The sequence below is a fragment of the Nycticebus coucang genome, chromosome 22, assembly GCF_027406575.1.
Source record: "Nycticebus coucang isolate mNycCou1 chromosome 22, mNycCou1.pri, whole genome shotgun sequence".
Lineage (NCBI taxonomy): Eukaryota > Metazoa > Chordata > Mammalia > Primates > Lorisidae > Nycticebus > Nycticebus coucang.
Window position 1 is genome coordinate 44,062,134 of NC_069801.1, and position 23,230 is coordinate 44,085,363.

Below are 23,230 nucleotides of genomic sequence, written 5' to 3' on the forward strand. Positions count from 1 at the left end.
CACCCACTGCCATGCCTTGGCCCTGTGGGTACCTCTGGTCACATGACTCATCAACCTCCTTCCCCATCTCCTGCCTCCAGTCCAGCCTCTCCACTCGTGGTGCCTGGTCATACCTGCCCCTTATGGCCCCACCTCACCAGAGGTTTCTTCATGGCCCCACACCTTAGGTCTGAGTAGGAGGCATGTGGCCAGGCAGGGCCAGTCAGCCCCAAGACACCCCAGAGGCTCCGCTGCTCACCTCTGGATGGCCTCCCCTGCAGGTGTGTGGTCCACCTCCAGCCCTGCCTGCCGCAGGATGTCTATGACTGTGTTGTTTCCCAAAAAGTGACCTGGAACACAAGAGACAGCACAGGCTCAGCCACATGCCAGGCCACCAGCCACCATGGACAGCCGGGCCATCCCAGTGTTTATCTGCACCAGTGATCAGAGTCAAGGCCCCAGATGCCCTGAGAGGCAGCGTGGCACAGGGGACAAGAGTGGTCCTGGTGCCACCCTGCCTGGGTCCAATCCAGGCTCTGCTGCTCACTAGCTGTATCTCCCCATGCCTCAGTTTCCTCATCTGTAAGGTAGGAATGGTTGGAATAGCAAGCTTCAGGGTTTGTGAGGATTATAGGGAACAGTGGCCTGCAGTAAGGGCTCCTAGTGCCTCCCACCACTGGACACCTCTGACTCTCCAGGCATCCAGGTGTCAAACAAGGCCAGCTCCCCAAAGCCCTCAGGTCTCCAGCCAATCAACAGTTCATCTTCATAAGGCCTCCCTCCCTTAGCATGGGAGTCAGGTGTGTCCATGTGGGTCTGTTCCCCAGGATCCCACAGGGCAAAGACTGCACCACCACTGCCCTGCGCAGGCTCTGCACATGCTGCTGGACCCCAGAATTCATATATTCTTCTATCCACCATTTACTGAGCACACCCTATGGCCCAGGTCCTGGGATGGACACTGAGGATTGATTGAGGGGTAAGATCCTTTCGGGGGAGACCAAAAAAACCCCACTGATTATAGGGTCCAGCAGACACTGACAGTGGCCTGAAGGAGGTACCAACACAGAACTGAACCCTGCAGAGGTGTCTGGAGGGGGAGGGCAGGGCTTGTTTCCATCTCATGCCCCCACCCACTCCTCACTCATGCAATGAACATTCATGACACACCTGTTCTGCAACCAGCTTTGTGCTAGACACTGTCAATAAAGAAATGAATCAGTTTAGTCCAGGGCCCGTAAGAGTGGAAATCAGCCTCCTTCCTTGGGATGCAGGCACAAGGTCCGAGGGCACAGGGGAGGCCAGTGACTGGACTCAGTCTCAGTCGCTGCTGGGAGTCAGCACCCACAGATGCCCTTCTGCCTCCTTGGTCTTGGTCTCCTCCACCTGGTTGATGTGGGCAGAGCAGGGAGGCTGGGTGCTTGCCCAGGGCCCCTGGGGCCCTCCCAGCTGTGGCTCTGCCCTGCGGCCCCACTCACTAGGGCAGTACTCTCCCCTCCCGTTCACTGTTCATCCCAGACCCTAGGGGAAAATGCCTCCTCTGTTCCTCTAATTGCCTGTGACAGGCGATGACAGGTGGAAGCTGAAGGTCAGAATGCTGACAGCCCTGGGGAGGTTTAGGAGAACAGAAAGCTGACAAGTCCTTCGGGAACACAGATGCTCCCAGCAGATGGAGCCAAGCTGGGACCTCACGATGGCCAGAGCAGAGGGACAGACCTTGCAGCCCTCTGGCCTGGCCAGTCTCATTGCTGGTTTCAAGACTCCCTAGGAGGTCCCCCAGCACAAGACCTTCATCTTGCTGGCCTGTCATAGTTCTTGGAGTCTCATCTGAGGATCATTGGGAAAGATCACTGGGCGGGGAATGCCAGCAAGGTCCAGTCCAGCATCCACTATACTCACTCTGAGGCCTTGGACACTTAGGTACTGGCTAATGCCCTCCCTTTCTTACTGTGTAAGAGGGCGGATTGGGCTGCATAATGCCCGTGGGCTCCTCGAGCTCTCAGAGTCTGTGGGGGAAGGTTTTTGTTTGACTTCAGAGACCCTAATGGGGTCTCTGCCCTTCCTCTTTCCCTTTCTTTCCCCACCTGCTCATTTCATTTGTTTACCAATCACCAACTGAGTGCCTATCTTACCCGACAGTGGTAAAAAGTAATGTCCTCCAAGGTCAGGCTCTCAGGACCCAGGTACTAAGTCTGATGCTAAAGCAAGCACAGGAGATTGAGGGGCCCACAGGAGGCATGCATGCCAGCCTTCAGTGTGGGCAGACTCCCTGGTGGGGGCATTGCCAGCTGCAGCGTGGGATAAGAGCTAGCCAGGTGAGGATGGGAGTGGGTTGCCTGGGGGCGGGGATAAGGGGTAAGGGTGGTGTGTTCCAGGTAGGGAACAGCAAGTGCAAAGGCTAGGAGGTACACAGCCATGTTTGGGAGGCTAACAGGAAGAGATATGGACAACACAGCCATGAACAGGCCCTTCCTGTTCTGGCCCCGACTTAGTGCTATTGAGGACAGAAGACCCAGGCTCCTGCCAAGGTTCTGAGTCTCCCCTTCAGCCTGTGATCAAGCAGCTTCCCTGACAATAGCCTCAGTTTTCTTGTATGTCAAATGGGCCTGCAGCCCTTTGACAAACTCCTTGGGGTAGCACTAAAGGCCTTGAGGCAGGAGGAGTGAATGTCCGTTGGAAAAGTCTAGATGTAGGGGGCAGAGACAAGATGGCTGACTGAAGCCAGCTTTCCACAGAGGCTCCTGTCCAGAAGAATTAAAGGACAGAAATTTAGCAAGTAACCTATTGGATTAGAGCTGCACCAAGAGAGAAGATTGAAGAATGCACATCAACCCTGCTGAGGTGAGCTGCGACCCCAAGCACACAAACAAAAGGTACAAAATCCATCACCAAGTGGACAGAGTCCCCTTCCCCATGAGAACGGCTCGGAGTACCCCATAAACAAATGAGCAGAGTTCAAAAGTCCTCCCATTAAACTCCACGGGAGAGACCCTCTAAAAACTGGACCTGCTTCCGCTACTAGGGTGCCATGGCACTCTCCTGCCAGGCATAAAACTGTGTAAAACTGTATATATTCTCTACTGCAATTCTGAGCTCCCAGGACTGCCCTCCACTCTCACTTTGAGGTCTGGAGGCCTGTCCACCAGGAGTCCAGATTCTTGGGTGTGGACAGAGCCTGAACTGCTGCTGGTCAGTGCTGATTCTGTGGCACGGGAGTGAGGAGAGGATGGTTGTCTGCAAGGGAACCACACAGGAGCAGCGGTGCCCCCAGGCACAGAGCAGCAGCCATTTTTGACAATGATAGGGCTCACCCCTGGATATTCCAGAATCACACCCCCTGTCTCTCTGGGCAACCAGAGGAGGCTGGGCATCTTCTCAGGTGGCAACCACTGGTGGAACAGATCTGGGACGGAAATGCAGGCCCTGTGAGTAAAGGGTTTGACTGAGATGGTACTGGCCTTGGTGGAACATGGGCACTAGCACAGAGCTGGCTGATTCCCCATGGCGGGGCTGACCCAGAGGACTGCTTTACTGAGCCTAAGACACACCCGGCCCCCAGAGGATCATCAGCCTAAACAAGGAGGGCAGGCAGAGGCTGGAACTGACAGGTAACTGTGCTGCGAATACAAACTATAGCTGAGACTGGATAGTGGCACATACAGGGCCTGAGGAACAGGTTCTGTGAACTCAAAACAGCTTCTCTTCTGCAGGGGAATTTAGCAGGGACAGAAACAAATTCTGCAAAGTTGTTCTGTTCTGTCAGTAACATCAATCAGGGGTGGGTCTGGAACTGAGTGAACAGCCCCAGCCTCCATCAAGCACCCAAGGTTGTCAGGCCTCACCTCCCCCTGCCGCATAGTGGCAGAAAGCAGCGGCCTGCTGAGGAGCCATAGATTTCCTTGTGATTCAGGCAGGTGCAAACACCTGGAGTATCTGCTCATTGGAGGCAATTGGTTCACAGCCCTGTGGGGTTATCAGTGACTGGGTGTGACAGAGGTGCAAGGTGGGGAAAGAGGCATCAACCTTTCCAGACTAATCTATTAGCTGGGTGGGTCCTCCTGACCTCATGGAGCAGTGGAGCAAGTCATATTTGAGTTGTCATCAGATCCCTGTGATCTAGTTGCCAGAGACATTTAAACTCTCCCACCTGAGGCAGGGGCTGACTGAGACAATTGATTTGGACCTTTTGAACCGAGCCAATCACCTGAGGACTATCCAAGTGGTACCCTGGGTGTGTATTTGTAGGAAGGTTTGATTTTCCTTTTCCAATTGTTGCCTCTGTGTGTGTGTGTGTGTGTTTGTGTGTGTGTGTGGTGGTGGGGGTGTGTGACTTAATTGCTGGTATTTCTCCACAGCTGAGACTTCAACCCAGAGTAATTGTTTCACTAGGGTCAGACAGCTGAAAAAAAGACAGAGCCACTTAGCCCCACCACATGAAGCAGGTCCCCAGTTTCTCAGGTCATAGCACTTTATGGGTTCTCGGCAAAGCTCCAGGGTAAAAGGTGCAGACACCAGTCCCAGATTTTAGGCAAAGGGCTGGTTAATCACTATTCCCGGAGCCCCGAACCCAACTTTTCTTTATCCACTCACCTAGACAAATGGTGTCAAATAATCATGGGGTGGAATCAGTGGAAAAACTCTGGTAACATGAATAAACAGAGTAGATAAACCCCCTCAAGGAAAGATATGGCAGATGTAACTGAAGATCCCATTCATAAACAGATGGCTGAGATGTCAGAAATCGAATTCAGAATTTGGATTGCAAACAAGATTAATAGAATGGAGGAAAAGTTGGAATTAGAAATTTGAGGAGCAATTCAAATGTTGTCTCAAGAATTAAATGAATTTAAAGACAAAACCACCAAAGATTTTGACACATTGAAGCAAGAATTTGCAGCCCTCAAAGATCTGAAAAATACAGTAGAATCCCTCAGTAACAGAGTGCAGCAAGCAGAAGAAAGGATTTCTGACATTGATTACAAAGCTTTTGAATGCTCCCAAACTCTGAAAGAGGAAGAGAAATGGAGAGCAAATGGATGATTCTCTTAGAGAGCTCTGGGATAATTCGAAGAAGGCTAATATCCGCCTCATTGGAATCCCTGAAAGTGATGAAGTGGCTTCTCAAGGCACAGAGGCTCTTCTCTATGAAATTATGAAAGAGAATTTTCCAGACATGTCATGAGATTCTGAAACTCAGATAGCAGTTTCAGAACCCCAGCATGACTCAACCCGAATAAGACATCCCCCAGGCACATCATAATTAACTTCACTAAGTTAATATGATGAAGAAAATTCTGAAAGCAGCCAGATGTAAGAAAATCATAACCTACAAAGGGAAGGATATTAGAATGACTGCAGATCTCTCTGCTGAAACCTTTCAAGCCAGAAGAGGGTGGTCACTGACTTTTAATCTCCTAAAACAAAATAACTTTCAACCCCAGATCCTGTATCCAGCTAAACTGAGTTTCATTCATGATGGAGAAATTAAATACTTTAATGACATTCACATGTTGAAGAAATTTGCCATAACCAAACCAGCTCTTCAGGATATTCTCAGACCTATCCTCCATAATGACCAGCCCAATCCTCTACCACAAAAGAAAACTCACTCAGAAACTTTTGATCAAACTCCAACTTCCACAGTGGCAAAAGGATTAAAAATGTCCACAGGACTTTCAAAAAACTCAATACCCAAAATTTTACCAGACTTATGAATATTCTCCATTAATGTGAATGGCTTAAACTGTCCTCTAAAGAGGCATAGGTTGGCTGACTGGATACAAAAACTCAGGCCAGATATTTGCTGCATACAAGAATCTCATCATACCATAAAAGATAAATATAGACTCAGGGCGAAAGGATGGTTATCCATATTTCAGGCAAATGGAAATCAGAAAAAAGCAGGTGTTGCAATTCTATTCGCAGATACAATAGGCTTTAAAACAAGAAAAGTAAGGAAGGATAAGAATGGGCACTTCATATTTGATAAGGGTAATAATCAATATGATGAGATTTCAATTATTAATATTTATGCACCCAACCAGAATGCACCTCAATTTATAAGAGAAACTCTAACAGAGTTAGAGCAACTTGATTTCCCTGAGCTCCATAATAGTCGGAGATTTTAACACTCCTTTGGCAGTGCTGGATAGATACTCCAATAAGAAGCTGAGCAGGCTCCGCCCAATCGCCTTGTCCCTGCAGCCTCGGTGGAGTGTACGAGAGCCATGAGCCCGCTAGGAGCGCACCGCCCACTCCGTCCCTGAGCTGGGTCCCGGGTCCCCGTGTCCTCCGATCTGCAGTCATGGCCAGTGAGAAGCTGGCATGCAAGATGCTGCACCGGCTGTAGCTCAAGGAGGCAGAGGAGGGCGGTCCGCAGCCGGCTTCCCCTGCCACCCCAGCCCTGGAGCTCGGGCTGGAGACCGTGCCACCCACCCAGGCATCCATGGCCAGCGCTGACGCCAAGCTGAGCGCCCAGCTGAGCCACAGGCTGGACATAAATGAGGGTGTGGCACGGCACCACTGCTGCAAGGTCTTCCATCCCTACTCCAAGTTCCCAGAGTTCAGCTGCTGCCTCATCAAGGATCTGGAGAGCATGTTCAAACTGTATGATGCTGGGCGAGATGGCTTCATTGTCCTGATGGAGCTGAAGCTGATGATGGAGAAACTGGGGGCCCGCAGACACACTTGGGCCTGAAGAGCATGATCAAGGAGGTGGAAGAGGACTTTGATGGCAAACTCAGCTTCCGAGAGTGCCTACTCATTTTCCACAAGCCTGCAGCTGGGGAACTACAGGAGGACAGTGGCCTGATGGCACAATTCCAAACTCTCAGAGAGGAAGAGAAATGGAGGGCAAAAACAGATCACTCTCTCAGAGAGCTCTGGGATAATTCAAGGAAAACTAATATTCGTCTTATAGGGATCCCCGAAAGCAACAAAGTGGCTTCACAAGGCACAGAGTCTCTTCTCCATGAGATTATGAAGGAGAACTTTCCAGACCATGCCAAGAGATTCTGAAATTCAGATAACAGATAGTCTCAGAACTCCAGCACGACTCAACCCAAATAAGACATTCCCCAGATACATCATAATCAATTTCACTAAAGTTAATATGAAGGACAAAATTCTGAAAGCAGCCAGATGAAAGAAAACTATCACCTACAAGGGCAAGAATATTGGAATAACTGCAGATATCTCTGCTAAAGCCTTTCAAGCTAGAAGAGGATGGTCATTGATTTTAATATCCTAAAACAAATTAACTTTCAACCCAGGATCCTGTATCCAGCTAAACTGAGTTTCATTTATGATGGAGAAATTAAATACTTCAATGACATTCACATGTTGAAGAAATTTGCCATAACTAAACCAGCTCTCCAGGATACTCTCAGAGCTATCCTCCATAAAGACCAGCGTAATCCTCCACCACAAAAGTAAACCCACCCAGAAAATTTTGATCAAATTCGAACTTCCATAGTCGCAAAAGTATTAAAAATGTCCACCGGACTCTTGAAAGGCTTATCAACATTCTCAGTTAATGCAAATGGTTTAAATTGTCCTCTAAAGAGGCACAGGTTGGCTGACTGGATACAAAAACTCAAGCCAGATATCTGCTGCATACAAGAATTGCATCTTACATTAAAAGACAAATATAGACTCAAGGTGAAGGGATGGTCATCTATACTCCAGGCAAATGGAAAGCAGAAAAAAGCAGGCGTTGCAATCCTATTTGCAGATGCAATAGGCTTTAAACCAACTGAAATAAGGAAGGATAAGGATGGACACTTCATATTTGTTAAAGGTAATACTCAATATGATGAGATTTCAATTATTAATATTTATGCATCCAACCAGAACGCACCTCAATTTATAAGAGAAACTCTAACAGACATGAGCAACTTGATTTCCTCCAGTTCCATAGTAGTTGTATATTTTAACACCCCTTTAGCAGTGTTGGATAGATACTCCAAAAATTAGCTAAGCAAAGAAATCTTAGATTTAAACTTAACCATTCAACATCTGGACTTAACAGACATCTACAGAACATTTCATTCCAAACAAACTGAATACACATTCTTCTCATCAGCTCACGGAACATACTCCAAAATTGACTACATCCTGGGCCCAAAACTAACCTCAGCAAATTTAAAAAAATAGAAATTATTCCTTGCATCTTCTCAGACCATCATGGAATAAAAGTTGAAGTCAATAACAACAGGAATCTGTGTACCCATACAAGAACATGGAAGCTAGATAACCTTATGCTGAAGGATAGATGGGTTATAGATGAGATTAGGAAGGAAATCACCAAATTTTTGGAACAAAACAGCAATGAAGACATGAATTATCAGAACCTCTGGGATACTGCAAAGGGAATCCTTAGAGGGAACTTTATAGTACTGCAAGCCTTCCTCAAGAAATTGGAAAGACAGGAAGTTAATAGCTTACTGGGACATCTCAAGCAACTGGAAAAGGAAGAACACTCCAACCCCAAACCCAGTAGAAGAAAAGAAATAACCAAATTAGAGCAGAATTAAATGAAATTCAAAACAAAAGAATTTTACAACAGATCAATAAATCAAAATTTGAAAAGGTCAATAAAATAGATAAACCTTTGGGCAACCTAAGCAGGAAAAAAAGAGTAAAATCTCTCATTTCATCAATCAGAAATGGTAAGGATGAAATAACAACAGATCCCTCAGAAATTCAAAAAATTCTTAACGAATATTACAAGAAACTTTACTTTCAGAAATATAAAAATCTGAAAGAAATCAACCAATACTTGGAAGTATGCCAGCTACCAAGACTTAGCCAGAATGAAGTGGAAATGTGGAACAGGCCTATATCAAGTTCTGAAAGGGCATCAACTATACAAAATCTCCCTAAAAAGAAAAGCCCAGGACCAGATGGCTTTACCATTTGGTCAGAATTCTACCAAACCTTCAAAGAAGGAATAGTACCTATATTACTAAATCTCTTCCAAAATATAGAAAAAAAAGGAATACTACCGAACACATTCTATGAAGCAAACATCACCTTGATCCCTAAACTAGGGAAAGATCCAACAAGAAAATAAAATTATAGACTAATATCACTAATGAATATTGATGCAAAAATCCTCAATAAGATCCTAACAAACAGAATCCAACAACCTATCAAAAAAATTATACACCATGACCAAGTGGGATTTATCCCAGGCTCTCAAGGTTGGTCCAATATACGTAAATCTATAAGTATAATTCAGCACATAAACAAACTAAAAAATAAAGACCATATGATACTCTCAATTGATGCAGAAAAAGCTTTTGATAATATCCAGCATCCCTTCATGATCAGAGCATTTAAGAAAATTGGTATAGAAGGGACATTTCTTAAACTGATAGAGGCCATCTACAGCAAACCCACAGCCAATATCGTATTGAATGGAGTTAAATTGAAATCATTTCCACTTAGATCAGGAACCAGGCAAGGTTGCCCATTGTCTCCATTGCTCTTTAACATTGCAGTGGAAGTTTTAGCCATTGCAATTAGGGAAGAAAAGGCGATTAAGGGTATCCTCATAGGGTCAGAAGAGATCAAACTTTCACTCTTCTCAGATGACATGATCGTGTATCTGGAAAACACTAGGGATTCTACTACATAACTTATAGAAGTGATCAAGGAATACAGCAATGTCTCAGGATACAAAATCAACAACCATAAATCTGTAGCCTTTACATATACCAACAACAGCCAAGCCGAAAAAACAGTCAAGGACTCTATTCCTTTCACAGTAGTGCCAAAGAAGATGAAATATTTGGGAGTTTATCTAACAAAGGACGTGAAAGATCTCTATAAAGAGAACTATGAAACGTTAAGAAAATAAATAGCTGAAGATGTTAACAAATGGAAAAACATACCATGCTCAAGGCTGGGAAGAATCAACATCATTAAAATGTCAATACTACCTAAAGCAATATATAATTTTAATGCAATTCCTATTAAAGCTCCATTGTCATAGTTTAAAGATCTTGAAAAAATAATACTTCGTTTTAAATGGAATCAGAAAAAACCTCAAATAGCCAAAACATTACTCAGAAATAAAAACAAAGCAGGAGGAATCATGCGACCAGACCTCAGATTGTAGTATAAATCAATAGTGATCAAAACAGCATGGTACTGGCACAAAAACAGAGAGGTAGATGTAACAGAATAGAGAACCTAGAGATGAATCCAGCTATTTACCGTTATTTGATCTTTGAGAAGCCAATTAAAAATATTCAGTGGGGAAAAGATTCCCTATTTAACAAATGGTGCTGGGTGAACTGACTGGCGATCTGTAAAAGACTGAAACTGGACCCACACCTTTCACCATTAACTAAGATAGACACTCACTGGATAAAAGATTTAAACTTAAGACATGAAATTATAAAAATGCTTGAAGAAAGTGTGGGGAAAACTGTTGAAGGAATCAGCCTGGGTGAATATTTAATGAGGAGGACTCCCCAGGCAACTGAAGCAGTATCAAAAATACACTACTGGGATCTGATCAAACTAAAAAGCTTCTGCACAGCCAAGAACATAGTAAGTAAAGCAAGTAGACAGCACTCAGAATGGGAGAAAATATTTGCAGGTTATGTCTCTGACAAAGGTTTAATAACCAGAATCCACAGAGAACTCAAAAGTATAAGCAAGAAAAGAACAAGTGATCCCATCTCAGGGCAGGCAAAGGACTTGAAGAGAAACTTCTCTAAAGAAGACAGATGCACAATCTACAGACACATGAAAAAAAGCTCATTATCCTTAATCGTCAGAGAAATGCAAATCAAAACTACTTTGAGATATCACCTAACTCCAGTAAGAGTAGCTCACGTAACAAAATCTCAAAACCACAGATGTTGGCCTGGATGTGGAGAAAAGGGCACACTTCTACTCTGCTGGTGGGAATGCACACTAATACGTTTCTTTTGGAAGGATGTTTGGAGAATACTTAGAGATCTGAAAATAGACCTGCCATTTGATCCTATAATTCCTCTACTAGGTATATACTCAGAAGACCAAAAATCACAATACAACAAAGACATCTGTACCAGAATATTTACTGCAGCCCAATTCATAATTCCTAATCATGGAAGAAGCCCAAGTGCCCACTGACCCACGAATAGACTAGCAAATTGTGGTACATGTATACCTTGGAATATTATGCAGCCTTAAAGAAAGATGGAGACTCTACCTCTTTCATGCTTACATGGCTGGAGCTGGAACATATTCTTCTTAGCAAAGCTAATTTATAGCTTTCATATGAAGGCTATAACCCAACTATAGCACAAGAATATGGGGAAATGGCCAAGAGAGGGGAAGGAAGGGGGCAAGTCAGGGTGGAGGGAGGGTAATGGTTGGGCCACACCTAAGGTGAATATTAGAATGGGTACAGGTGAAACCTACTAATGCAGAATAAAAATGTCTACATACAATAACTAAGAAAATGCCATGAAGGCTACGTTGAACAGTTTGATGAGAATATTTCGGATTATCTATGAAACCAGCACATTGTACCCCTTGATTGCACAAACGTACACAGCATGATTTAACAATAAATAAATAAATAAATAAATAAAAAGAAGCTTGGCAAAGAAATTTTAGATTTAAACCTAATCACCCAACATTTGGATTTAACACACATCTACAGAACATTACATTCCAACAAAACTGAAAACACAATCTCATCAGCCCATGGAACATACTCCAAAATCGATCACACCTTAGGTCACAAGTCTAACCAAGTAAATTTAAAGGAATAGAAATTATTCCACCTTGGAATAAACGTTGAACTCAGTAACAACAGGAATCTGAATACTCATACAGAAACTTGGAAGTTAAATAACCTTATGCTGAATGATAGCTGGGTCAGAGATGAGATTAAAAAGGAAATTGCCAAATTTTTGGAACAAAACAACAATGAAGACTTGAATAATCAGAACCTCTGGAATAACACAAAGGCAGTCCTAAGAGGGAAATTTAAAGCACTGCAAGCCTTCCTCAAGATAATGGAAAGAGAGGAAGTTAACAACTTAATGGGACATCTCAAGCAACTGGAAAAGGAAGAACATTCCAACCCCAAACCCAGTAGAAGAAAAGAAATAACCAAAATTAGAGTAGAATTAAATGAAATGGAAAACAAAAGAATTATACAACAGATCAAGAAATCAAAAAGTTGGTTTTTTGAAAAGGTCAATAAAATAGATAAACCTTTGGCTAACCTAACCAGGAAAAAAAAGAGTAAAATCTCTAATTTTATCAATCAGAAATGACAAAGACGAAATAACAACAGACTCCTCAGAAATTCAAAAAATCCCTAATGAACATTATAAGAAACTTTATTCTCAGAAATATGAAAATCTGAAGGAAATTGACCAATATTTGGAAGCATGTCACTTTCCAAGACTTAGCCAGAATCAAGTGGAAACGTTGAACGTTTCCTATATCAAGTTCTGAAATAGCATCAACCATACAAAATCTCCCTAAAAAGAAAAGCCCGGGACCAGATGGCTTCACGTCAGAATTCTACCAAACCTTTAAAGAGGAACTGGTACCTATTCCAAAACATAGAAATAGAAGGAATACTACCCAACACGTTCTATTAAGCAAACATCACCGTGATCCCCAAACCAGGAAAAGACCCAACAAGAAAAGAAAATTATAGACGAATATCACTAATGAATATTGATGCAAAAATATTCAACAAGATCCTAACAAACAGAATCCAGCAACACATCAAACAAATTATACATCATGACCAAGTGGGTTTTATCCCAGGGTCTCAAGGCTGGTTCAATATCCACAAATCTATAAATAAAATTCAGCACATAAACAAGTTAAAAAACAAAGACCATATGATTCTCTCAATTGATGCAGAAAAAGCTTTTGATAATATCCAGCATCCCTTCATGATCAGAACACTTAAGAAAATTGGTATAGAAGGGACATTTCTTAAACTGATAGAGGCCATCTACAGCAAACCCACAACCAATATCATGTTGAATGGAGTTAAATTGAAATCATTTCCACTTAGATCAGGAACCAGGCAAGGTTGTCCATTGTCTCCACTGCTCTTTAACATTGTAATGGAAGTTTTAGCCATCACAATTAGGGAAGAAAAGGTGATCCAGGGTATCCATACAGGGTCTGAAGAGATCAAACTTTTGCTCTTGGCAGATGATATGATTGTATATCTGGAAAACACCAGGGATTCTACTACAAAACTCTTAGAAGTGATCAAGGAATATAGCAGTGTCTCAGGTTACAAATCAACATTCATAAATCAGTAGCCTTTATATATACCAGCAATAGTCAAGTTGAGAAAACAGTTAAGGACTCTATTTTATTCACAGTAGTACCAAAGAAGAAGTAGTACCAAAGTAGTACCAAAGAAGAAACTTTGGGAGTTTATCTAACAAAGGGCGTGAAAAATCTCTGTAAAGAGAACCATGAAACTCTAAGAAAAGAAATAGCTGAAGATGTTCACAAATGGAAAAACATACCATGCTCATGGCTAGGAGGAATCAACACTTGTAAAATGTCTATACTACCCAAAGCTATATACAATTTTAATGCAATTCCTATTAAAGCTCTACTGTCATACTTTAAAGACCTTGAAAATAATAATACTTCGTTTTATATGGAATCAGAAAAAACCTCGAATAGCCAAGACATTACTCAGAAATAAAAACAAAGCAGGAGGAATCATGCTACCAGACCTCAAACTATACTATAAATAAATAGTGATCAAAACAGCATGGTACTGGCACAAAAACAGAGAGGTAGATGTAATAGAATCAAGAATCAAGAGATGATCTGTCAGGACTTCTGGGTTTGCTGCAAAGGATGCAAAGGAGTCACCAGGTCTACCCTAATTTCCAGGGAGTGCAGGCAGCAGAGTCCACAGGCACGAAAACTTAAAGAGCAAGAAGAAGTGAAAGGAAAATTGGGGCAAGGAAACAGATAAAAGAAATCACTCATGAGGAAGAATCAGCAGAAAACTCCAGGCAACATGAAGAACCAGTCCAGAACAACCCCGCCAAGGGACCATGAGGTAGCTACTGCAGATGATTCCACCTATGAAGAAATGCTAGGAATGACAGAAAGGGAATTTAGAATACACATGTTGAAAACAATGAAAGAAATGATGGAAACAATGAAGGAAACTGCTAATAAAGTGGAAAATAACCAAAAGGAAATCCAAAAACAGAATCAAATAAGAGATGAACGATATGAAGAATACAAAAAGGATATAGCAGAGCTGAAGGAACTGAAACAGTCAATTAGGGAACTTAAAGATGCAATGGAAAGTATCAGCAACAGGTTAGACCATGCAGAAGAAAGAATTTCAGAGGTAGAAGACAAAGTTCTTGAGATAACTCAGATAGTAAAAGAGGCAGAAAAGAAGAAAGAGAAAACAGAACGTTCACTGTCAGAATTACGGGACTTTATGAAGCGTTCCAACCTATGAGTTATAGGAATCCCAGAAGGGGAAGAAGAATGCCCCAGAGGAATGGAAGCCATACTAGAGAATATTATAAAAGAAAATTTCTCAAATATCACCAAAGATTCTGACACACTGCTTTCAGAGGGATATTGGACCCCAGGTCACCTCAACTCTAACTGAGCTTCTCCAAGACACATTGTGATGAACCTGTCCAAAGTCAAGACAAAAGAAAAGATTCTGCAAGCTGCCACGAGTAAGCGCCAGTTGACCTATAGGGGCAAATCCATCAGAGTGACTGCAGACTTCTCTAATGAAACATTCCAAGCAAGAAGACAATGGTCATCTACCTTTAATCTACTTAAACAGAACAATTTCCAGCCCAGAATTCTGTACCCTGCTAAGCTAAGCTTAAAAATTGACGGAGAAATCAAATCATTTATGGATATACAAACATTGAGGAAATTCACCACAACAAGACCAGCTCTACAGGAAATACTTCAACCTGTTCTGCACACTGACCACCACAATAGATCAGCAGCAAAGTAAGAACTCAGAAATTAAAGGACAGAACCTAACCTCCACACTGATGCAAAAGATAAAACTAAGCAATGGACTCTCACAAAAGAAGACGAATAGAATACTACCACACTTATCAATTATCTCAATAAATGTTAATGGCTTGATATTGAAGAGACACTGAAGAGACAAGATTGGCTGACTGGATTAAAAAGCACAAGCCATCCATTTGCTGTCTGCAAGAAACACACCTGGCTTCAAAAGACAAATTAAAGCTCCAAGTCAAGGGTTGGAAGACAATTTTTCAGGCAAATGGAATTCAGAAGAAAAGAGGAGTTGCAATCTTATTTTCAGATACATGTGGATTTAAAGCAACTAAAGTCAAAAAAGACAAAGATGGTCACTTTATATTGGTCAAGGGAAAAATACAACGAGAAGACATTTCAATTCTAAATATTTATGCACCCAATTTAAATGCTCCCAGATTCTTGAAACAGACCTTACTCAGTCTGAGCAATATGATATCTGATAATACCATCATAACAGAGGACTTTAACACTCCTCTTACAGAGCTGGACAGATCCTCTAAACAGAAATTAAACAAAGATATAAGAGATTTAAATGAGACCCTAGAACAACTGTGCTTGATAGACGCATATAGAACACTCCACCCCAAAGATACAGAATATACATTCTTTTCATGACTCCATGGAACATTCTCCAAAATTGATCATATCCTGGGACACAAAACAAATATCAACAGAATCAAAAGAATTGAAATTTTACCTTGTATCTTCTCAGACCATAAGGCACTAAAGGTGGAACTCGACTCTAACAAAAATGCTCGACCCCACCCAAAGGCATGGAAATTAAACAATCTTCTGTTGAATAACAGATGGGTGCAGGAAGAAGTAAAACAGGAAAGCATTAACTTCCTTGAGCATAACAACAATGAAGACACAAGCTACCAAAACCTGTGGGATACTGCAAAAGCAGTTTTGAGAGGAAAATTCATCGCTTTAGATGCCTACATTCGAAAAACAGAAAGAGAGCACATCAACAATCTCACAAGAGATCTTATGGAATTGGAAAAAGAAGAACAATCTAAGCCTAAACTCAGTAGAAGAAAAGAAATATCCAAAATCACATCAGAGATCAATGAAATTGAAAACAAAAGAATCATTCAGAAAATTAATGAAACCAGAAGTTGGTTTTTTGAAAAAATAAATAAAATAGATAAACCATTGGCCAGACTAACAAGGAATAGAAAAGTAAAATCTCTAGTAACCTCAATCAGAAATGATAAAGCGGAAATAACAACTGATCCCACAGAGATACAAGAGATCATCTCTGAATACTACCAGAAACTCTATGCCCAGAAATTTGACAATGTGAAGGAAATGGATCAGTATTTGGAATCATACCCTCTCCCTAGACTCAGCCAGGAAGAAATAGAGCTCCTGAACAGACCAATTTCAAGCACTGAGATCAAAGAAATAATAAAAATCTTCCAACCAAAAAATACCCTGGTCCAGATGGCTTCACTCCAGAATACTATCAAACCTTCACGGAAGAGCTTATTCCTGTACTGCAGAAATTATTCCAAAAAATTGAGGAAGAAGGAATCTTCCCCAACACATTCTATGAAGCAAACATCAACCTGATACCAAAACCAGGAAAAGACCCAAACAAAAAGGAGAATTTCAGACCAATCTCACTCATGAATATAGATGCAAAAATTCTCAACAAAATCCTAGCCAATAGATTACAGCTTATCATCAAAAAAGTCATTCATCATGATCAAGTCGGCTTCATCCCAGGGATGCAAGGATGGTTTAACATAAGCAAGTCCACCATATTAACAGAGGCAAAAATAAATATCACATGATCCTCTCAATAGATGCAGAAAAAGCATTTGATAAAATCCAGCATCTTTTTCTAATTAGAACACTGAAGAATATAGGCATAGGTGGCACATTTCTAAAACTGATTGAAGCTATCTATGACAAACCCACAGCCAATATTTTACTGAATGCAGTAAAACTGAAAGCTTTTCCCCTTAGAACTGGAACCAGACAAGGTTGTCCTCTGTCACCATTACTATTCAACATAGTGCTGGAAGTTCTAGCCAATACAATTAGGCAAGACAAGGAAATAAAGGGAATCCAAATGGGAGCAGGGAGAGCAAACTCTCCCTCTTTGCTGATGACATGATCTTATACTTAGAGAACCCCAAAGACTCAACCATAAGACTCCTAGAAGTCATCAAAAAATACAGTAATGTTTCAGGATATAAAATCAATGTCCACAAGTCAGTAGCCTTTGTATACACCAATAACAGTCAAGATGAGCAGCTAATTAAGGACACAACTCCCTTCACCATAGTTTCAAAGAAAATGAAATACCTAGGAATATACCTAACGATGGTGAAGGACCTCTATAAAGAAACCTATGAAATTCTCAGAAAGGAAATAGCAGAGGATATTAACAAATGGAAGAACATACCATGCTCATGGACAGGAAGAATCAACATTGTTAAAATGTCTATACTTCCCAAAGCAATCTACCTATTCAATGCCATTCCTATCAAAATACCAACATCGTACTTTCAAGATTTGGAAAAAATGATTCTGCGTTTTGTATGGAACCGTAAAAAATCCTGTATAGCTAAGGCAGTTCTTAGTAATAAAAATAAAGCTGGGGGCATCAGCATACCAGATTTTAGTCTGTACTACAAAGCCATAGTGCTCAAGACAGCATGGTACTGGTACAAAAACAGAGACATAGACACTTGGAATCGAATTGAAGAAATGAAGAAATGAAACTAACATCTTACAATCACCTAATCTTCAATAAACCAAACAACAACATACCTTGGGGGAAAGACTCCCTATTCAATAAATGGTGTTGGGAGAACTGGATGTCTACGTGTAAAAGACTGAAACTGGACCCACACCTTTCCCCACTCACAAAAATTGATTCAAGATGGATAAAGGACTTAAACTTAAGGCATGAAACAATAAAAATCCTCCAAGAAAGCATAGGAAAAACACTGGAAGATATTGGCCTGGGGAAAGACTTCATGAAGAAGACTGCCATGGCAATTGCAACAACAACAAAAATAAACAAATGGGACTTCATTAAACTGAAAAGCTTCTGTATAGCTAAGGAGACAATAACCAAAGCAAAGAGACAACCTACACAATGGGAAGGGATATTTGCAAATTTTCAGTCAGACAAAAGCTTGATAACTAGGATCTATAGAGAACTCAAATTAATCCACATGAAAAAAGCCAACAATCCCATATATCAATGGGCAAGAGACATGAATAGAACTTTCTCTAAAGATGACAGACGAATGGCTAACAAACACATGAAAAAATGTTTATCATCTCTATATATTAGAGAAATGCAAATCAAAACAACCCTGAGATATCATCTAACCCCAGTGAGAATGGCCCACATCACAAAACCTCAAAACTGCAGATGCTGGCGTGGATGTGGAGAGAAGGGAACACTTTTACACTGCTGGTGGGACTGCAAACTAGTATAACCTTTCTGGAAGGAAGTATGGAGAAACCTCAAAGCGCTCAAGCTAGACCTCCCATTTGATCCTGCAATCCCATTACTGGGCATCTACCCAGAAGGAAAAAAATCCTTTTATCATAAGGACACTTGTACTAGACTGTTTATTGCAGCTCAATTTACAATCGCCAAAATGTGGAAACAGCCTAAATGCCCACCAACCCAGGAATGGATTAACAAGCTGTGGTATATGTATACCATGGAATACTATTCAGCCATTAAAAAAAATGGAGACTTTACATCCTTCGTATTAACCTGGATGGACGTGGAAGAATTATTCTTAGTAAAGCATCACAAGAATGGAGAAGCATGAATCCTATGTACTCAATTTTGATATGAGGACAATTAATGACAATTAAGTTTATGGGTGGGGAAAGCAGAAAGAGGGACGGAGGTAGGGGGGTGGAGCCTTGGTGTGTGTCACACTTTATGGGGGCAAGACATGATTGCAAGAGGTACTTTACCTAACAATTGCAATCAGTGTAACCTGGCTTATTGTACCCTCAATGAATCCCCATCAATAATAAAATAATAATAATAATAATAATAAAATGTAAAAAAGAAGACTCAAGAGTTGAACCCAGCTACTTACCGTTATTTGATCTTTGACAAGCCAATTAAAAACATTCAGTGGGGAATAGATTGCCTATTTAACAAATGGTGCTGGGTGAACTGACTGGCGATCTGTAAAAGACTGAAACTGGACCCACACCTTTCACAATTAACTAAGATAGACTCTCACTGGATAAAAGATTTAAACTTAAGACATGAAACTATAAAAATACTTGAAGAAAGTGTGGGGAAAACTGTTGAAGGAATCAGCCTGGGTGAATATTTTATGAGGAGGACTCCCCAGGCAACTGAAGCCATATCAAAAATACACTACTGGATCTGATCAAACTAAAAAGCTTCTGCACAGCCAAGAACATAGTAAGTAAAGCAAGCAGACAGCCCTCAGAATGGGAGAAAATATTCGCAGGTTTTGTCTCTGACAAAGGTTTAATAACCAGAATCCACAGAGAACTCAAACCTAAAAGCAAGAAAAGAACAAGTGATCCCATCACAGGCTGGGTAAGGGACTTGAAGAGAAACTTCTCTGAAGAAGACAGGTGCACGGCCTACAGACATATGAAAATATGCTTATCATCCTTAATCATCAGAGAAATGCAAATCAAAACTACTTTGAGATATCATCTAACTCCAGTAAGATTAGCCCATATCACAAAATCCCAAGACCAGAGATGTTGGTGTGGATGTGGAGAAAAGGGAACACTTCTACACTGCTGGTGGGAATGCAAATTAATACATCCCTTTTGGAAAGATGTTTGGAGAACACTTAGAGATCTAAAAATAGACCTGCCATTCAATCCTATAATTCCTCTACTAGGTATATACCCAGAAGACCAAAAATCACATTATAACAAAGATATTTGTACCAGAATGTTTATTGTAGCCCAATTCATAATTGCTAAGTCATGGAAACATCCCAAGTGCCCATCGATCCACTAATGGATTAATAAATTGTGGTATATGTACACCATGGAATACTATGCAGCCTTATAGGAAGATGGAGACTTTACCTCTTTCATGTTTACATGGATGGAGCTGGAGCATATTCTTCTTAGTAAAGTATCTCTCGAATGGAAGAAAAAGTATCCAATGTACTCATCCCTATGATGAAACTAATTTATGGCTTTCACATGAAAGCTATAACCCAGTTATAACCTAAGAATAGGGGGAAGGGGGAGAGGGAGGGGAGGGAGTGGGGAGGATGGGTGGAGGGAGGGTGATTGGTGGGATTACACCTACGGTACATCTTACAAGGGTACATGTGAAACTCAGCAAATGTTGAATGTAAATGTCTTAACACAAAACTAAGAAAAATGCCAGGAAGGTTATGTTAACCAGTGTGATGAAAATAGGTCAAATGGCATATAAAACCAGTATATGGTGCCCCATGATCACATTAATGTACACAGCTGTGATTTAATAATAATAAAAAAAGCCTAGATGCAGTCCCGAGTGATGTGTGAAGACAGTCCCTGGCAGGGCAAGAGTCACTCCTACTCTGGCTTGCCCCCACAGCCTGCATGACCAAGTGGGATGGCACGGGGCGAGGCAGCCTCCAGCACACGGGCTGCGAACACTCTGCCAGCAGCTCTTGGACTCCACTTCTGGCAGCAAAGGCAATTCTTTCTCTGCCTCTGTGGAGAGATGTATAAAGATGTGTCTTCAAGGCCCCATAGTGGTCCCTGGATCTGTCCAGAGGATTTCAAGAGCCATTAGGGAAAAAATCCCTGCCTTGGGCTGTACGGGAATAGCAGCAAATACTTATTGGCTGCTGGGCAGCTGCTCCAGAAGGAGCCTTTCTGGGGTTGCGTGGACGAGGCACTCAAGGGGCCCTGGCTCTGGCATGGTCCTGACAGCATAGGCCTCATGGGGCCCTCCCCGAACTCCGATGTATGGTAACGTCTCACATGTCTGCTGAGGGCTCCCATCCATCTCTCTCAACCTGCTCTCCTAAGACTCTAAATGGATGACTAGATACTTAGAGAAAATGAAAGAAATCGGGAGTAATACTTTCAGCTTCCCATTTTCTCCATCTCTAAGCTGCACCTCCCTCCTCTGCTTCCCTCCACAGCAGGGAGAATGGTATCTGCCCCTCTCCGAGCCTGCCCTGGCACAGGAAGCACCATTCCCAGGTGTCCTGTGCCCCAGAATTGTGTGGTGCCTGCTGTGTACCTGAGCCCATGTTCCCCCACCTGCCCTGTCTGCGGCTCGGTTCCACAGTACCCCACAGTTGGGCTGGCAACACCTACAATTTGCCAGGTGCCCTCGTACCCGTTCTGCCTTGGCCCTCTCTTCACTTCTCTCCCTGCCCGGTCTGTCCTCCTGGTGGGCTCCTCTTGCCCAGTCAGTCTAGGAGCCCCAGGAAACCTTGCCCTTGGCCCACTTCTCACTTCACTCATACATCTTGGATGAATCGCCTATCCTGATGGTTTCAATTACCACCAATCTGACCACTCTGGGCTGGGCACCTTAGCCCAGTTCCATGTGTCCAGTGGCCTACTGGACATCTCCATTTAAACAGCCTCGAAACTTACAAAGTCCAACACACACCCCTTGCCAAGGATGCCTGTGTCTTAACAAGCTCTGCTGTCCAAGCCCAGTGAGCCTTGTCTTGACTCTTCTCCCTCCTCATCCTCATCCAGTCAGTCCCAAGGGTCACCCGATGTCGCCTTCTAAATGTGCTGTTGGGCTCTGGACCCGGTCACATCACCTGTAGCCTCAATTGCTGCAGAATTGTCCTCCTGGTTCTCTGGAATTCACCCTCCTCCCTGCAGCTGAAGTGATCCTCTCACACCCCAGAGTGGATTCTGTCAGAATGTGTTGCTAACCAGCCACCTGGGGCAGGGGTGGGTGGGGGGGGAATTGTGAGCTATTCCAGGGCAAGGGCCATGCCTGATTCATCTCTGTCCCCAGAGCTAAGCCCAAGTGCAGCATGCGGCAGCAGTTCCATGACCGTTTGTTGAATGAATGGGTGAGAAAACCTGTTACTCCATATCCTTTCCATGATCTCATCCTAACCCCAGGGGATCTGAGCTCCTAGATCTCCTCCTCCTGTGACTCAGCCCCACCCCTTGACGATGCTCCTCCAGACTCCACCAATCCCAGGAGCTCGGCTGTTGGACCAGCCCTTGAGTGTGTGTCCAGTGCATGCTGTCCCCAGGGGCTGGCAGACAGGCTTAGGCTTGCCTCCAAGGTCAAAAATCCTGAAAGAGGCACCACGCCCATCCTGGAACCTGCAGGGAAGGTCATGGAAAATCTCCAAGGGGGCCCCTCAGTGCTGGGCCTTAGCCGGCATGGCTCGCCCAGGCTCCCCAGGTCTCCTGGCCACAGCTCAGAAGCTCCTTCCAGCACTGACAGCTGTTCTCCGGCCAGCTCTCTGCAGGAAGACACGTTCCATTTCATCTGCTGAGGCTGCGTAGATGAGGAGAGGAAGGCGAGGGGGATCATGGGAGTGGGGCACACAAAGCCATGGAGGCAGAGAGAGCTAGGGTGAAGGGCAAAGAGACACCTGCAGAGAGGACCACAGAAGAGAAGAGAGCACGAGGACCAGGGAGACAGACTAGAAAAAGAATGGGGAGAGCAGGAGGCAGGGGCCCAGAGACGGGCAGTAAGAGACACAGAGACAACAGCAGGTGGGGAGGGAAAAGGACAGACACTGAGACCAAGAGAGAAACGGATAGGAAGAGACAAAGACAGGGAAAAGAGATACAGAGACAGAAATAGAGAAGGAAGGAGAGACAGGGAGAAAGAGAACCCGGAAATGAAAACGAAGGGTGTGGAGGAGGAGGAGACGTTAATTCACTGAGGACAGCAGGGAAGCCTTCCTGGAGGAGGGGGCTCTGGTAGTGGGCACTCCTAGGATGGGGAGAATTTCAGATGGCCATGCAAGAGAAGGAGGCGCAGCAAGGAGAAGCAAGGCCTGGAGGGGGGTTGGGTCTTATAAATGACGGGTCTGGGCTGGGGCCTCTCTCTGAAAAAACCAGATTCTCCGTAAAGAAAATGTGTACACGTATAGGAAAAGTTATCCTGCTCTGCAGAGTGCAGCCTCCATGATGTTTTAGTGCAGAAGGCTCCTTTCCTTCTGGTGCAGCTAGGCCCGTGCCAGGGCTCAGAGCTCAG

The 23,230-nt window shown here is 43.0% G+C and overlaps 1 protein-coding gene and 1 pseudogene across 8 annotated transcripts in view; one reads left to right on the forward strand and one right to left on the reverse strand.

Annotated features, from left to right (window-relative positions):
- TRABD2B (TraB domain containing 2B) overlaps positions 1 to 23,230 on the reverse strand; it is a 254,575-nt gene that overhangs the window by 11,444 nt on the left and 219,901 nt on the right. For 4 of the 8 annotated variants that reach the window (XR_008376864.1, XM_053575782.1, XM_053575785.1 and 1 more), the window contains exon 5: positions 239 to 329. The exons of the other annotated variants lie outside the window; for them this stretch is intronic. Coding sequence is in view for 3 of the 4 variants with exons in the window: in XM_053575782.1 (XP_053431757.1) it covers positions 239 to 329 (91 nt within the window). In the remaining variant the exon portion in view is untranslated. The remainder of the gene's footprint in view (positions 1 to 238; positions 330 to 23,230) is intronic. 8 annotated transcript variants of the gene reach the window in all.
- LOC128575445 (EF-hand domain-containing protein D1-like) lies at positions 6,269 to 22,520 on the forward strand (annotated as a pseudogene).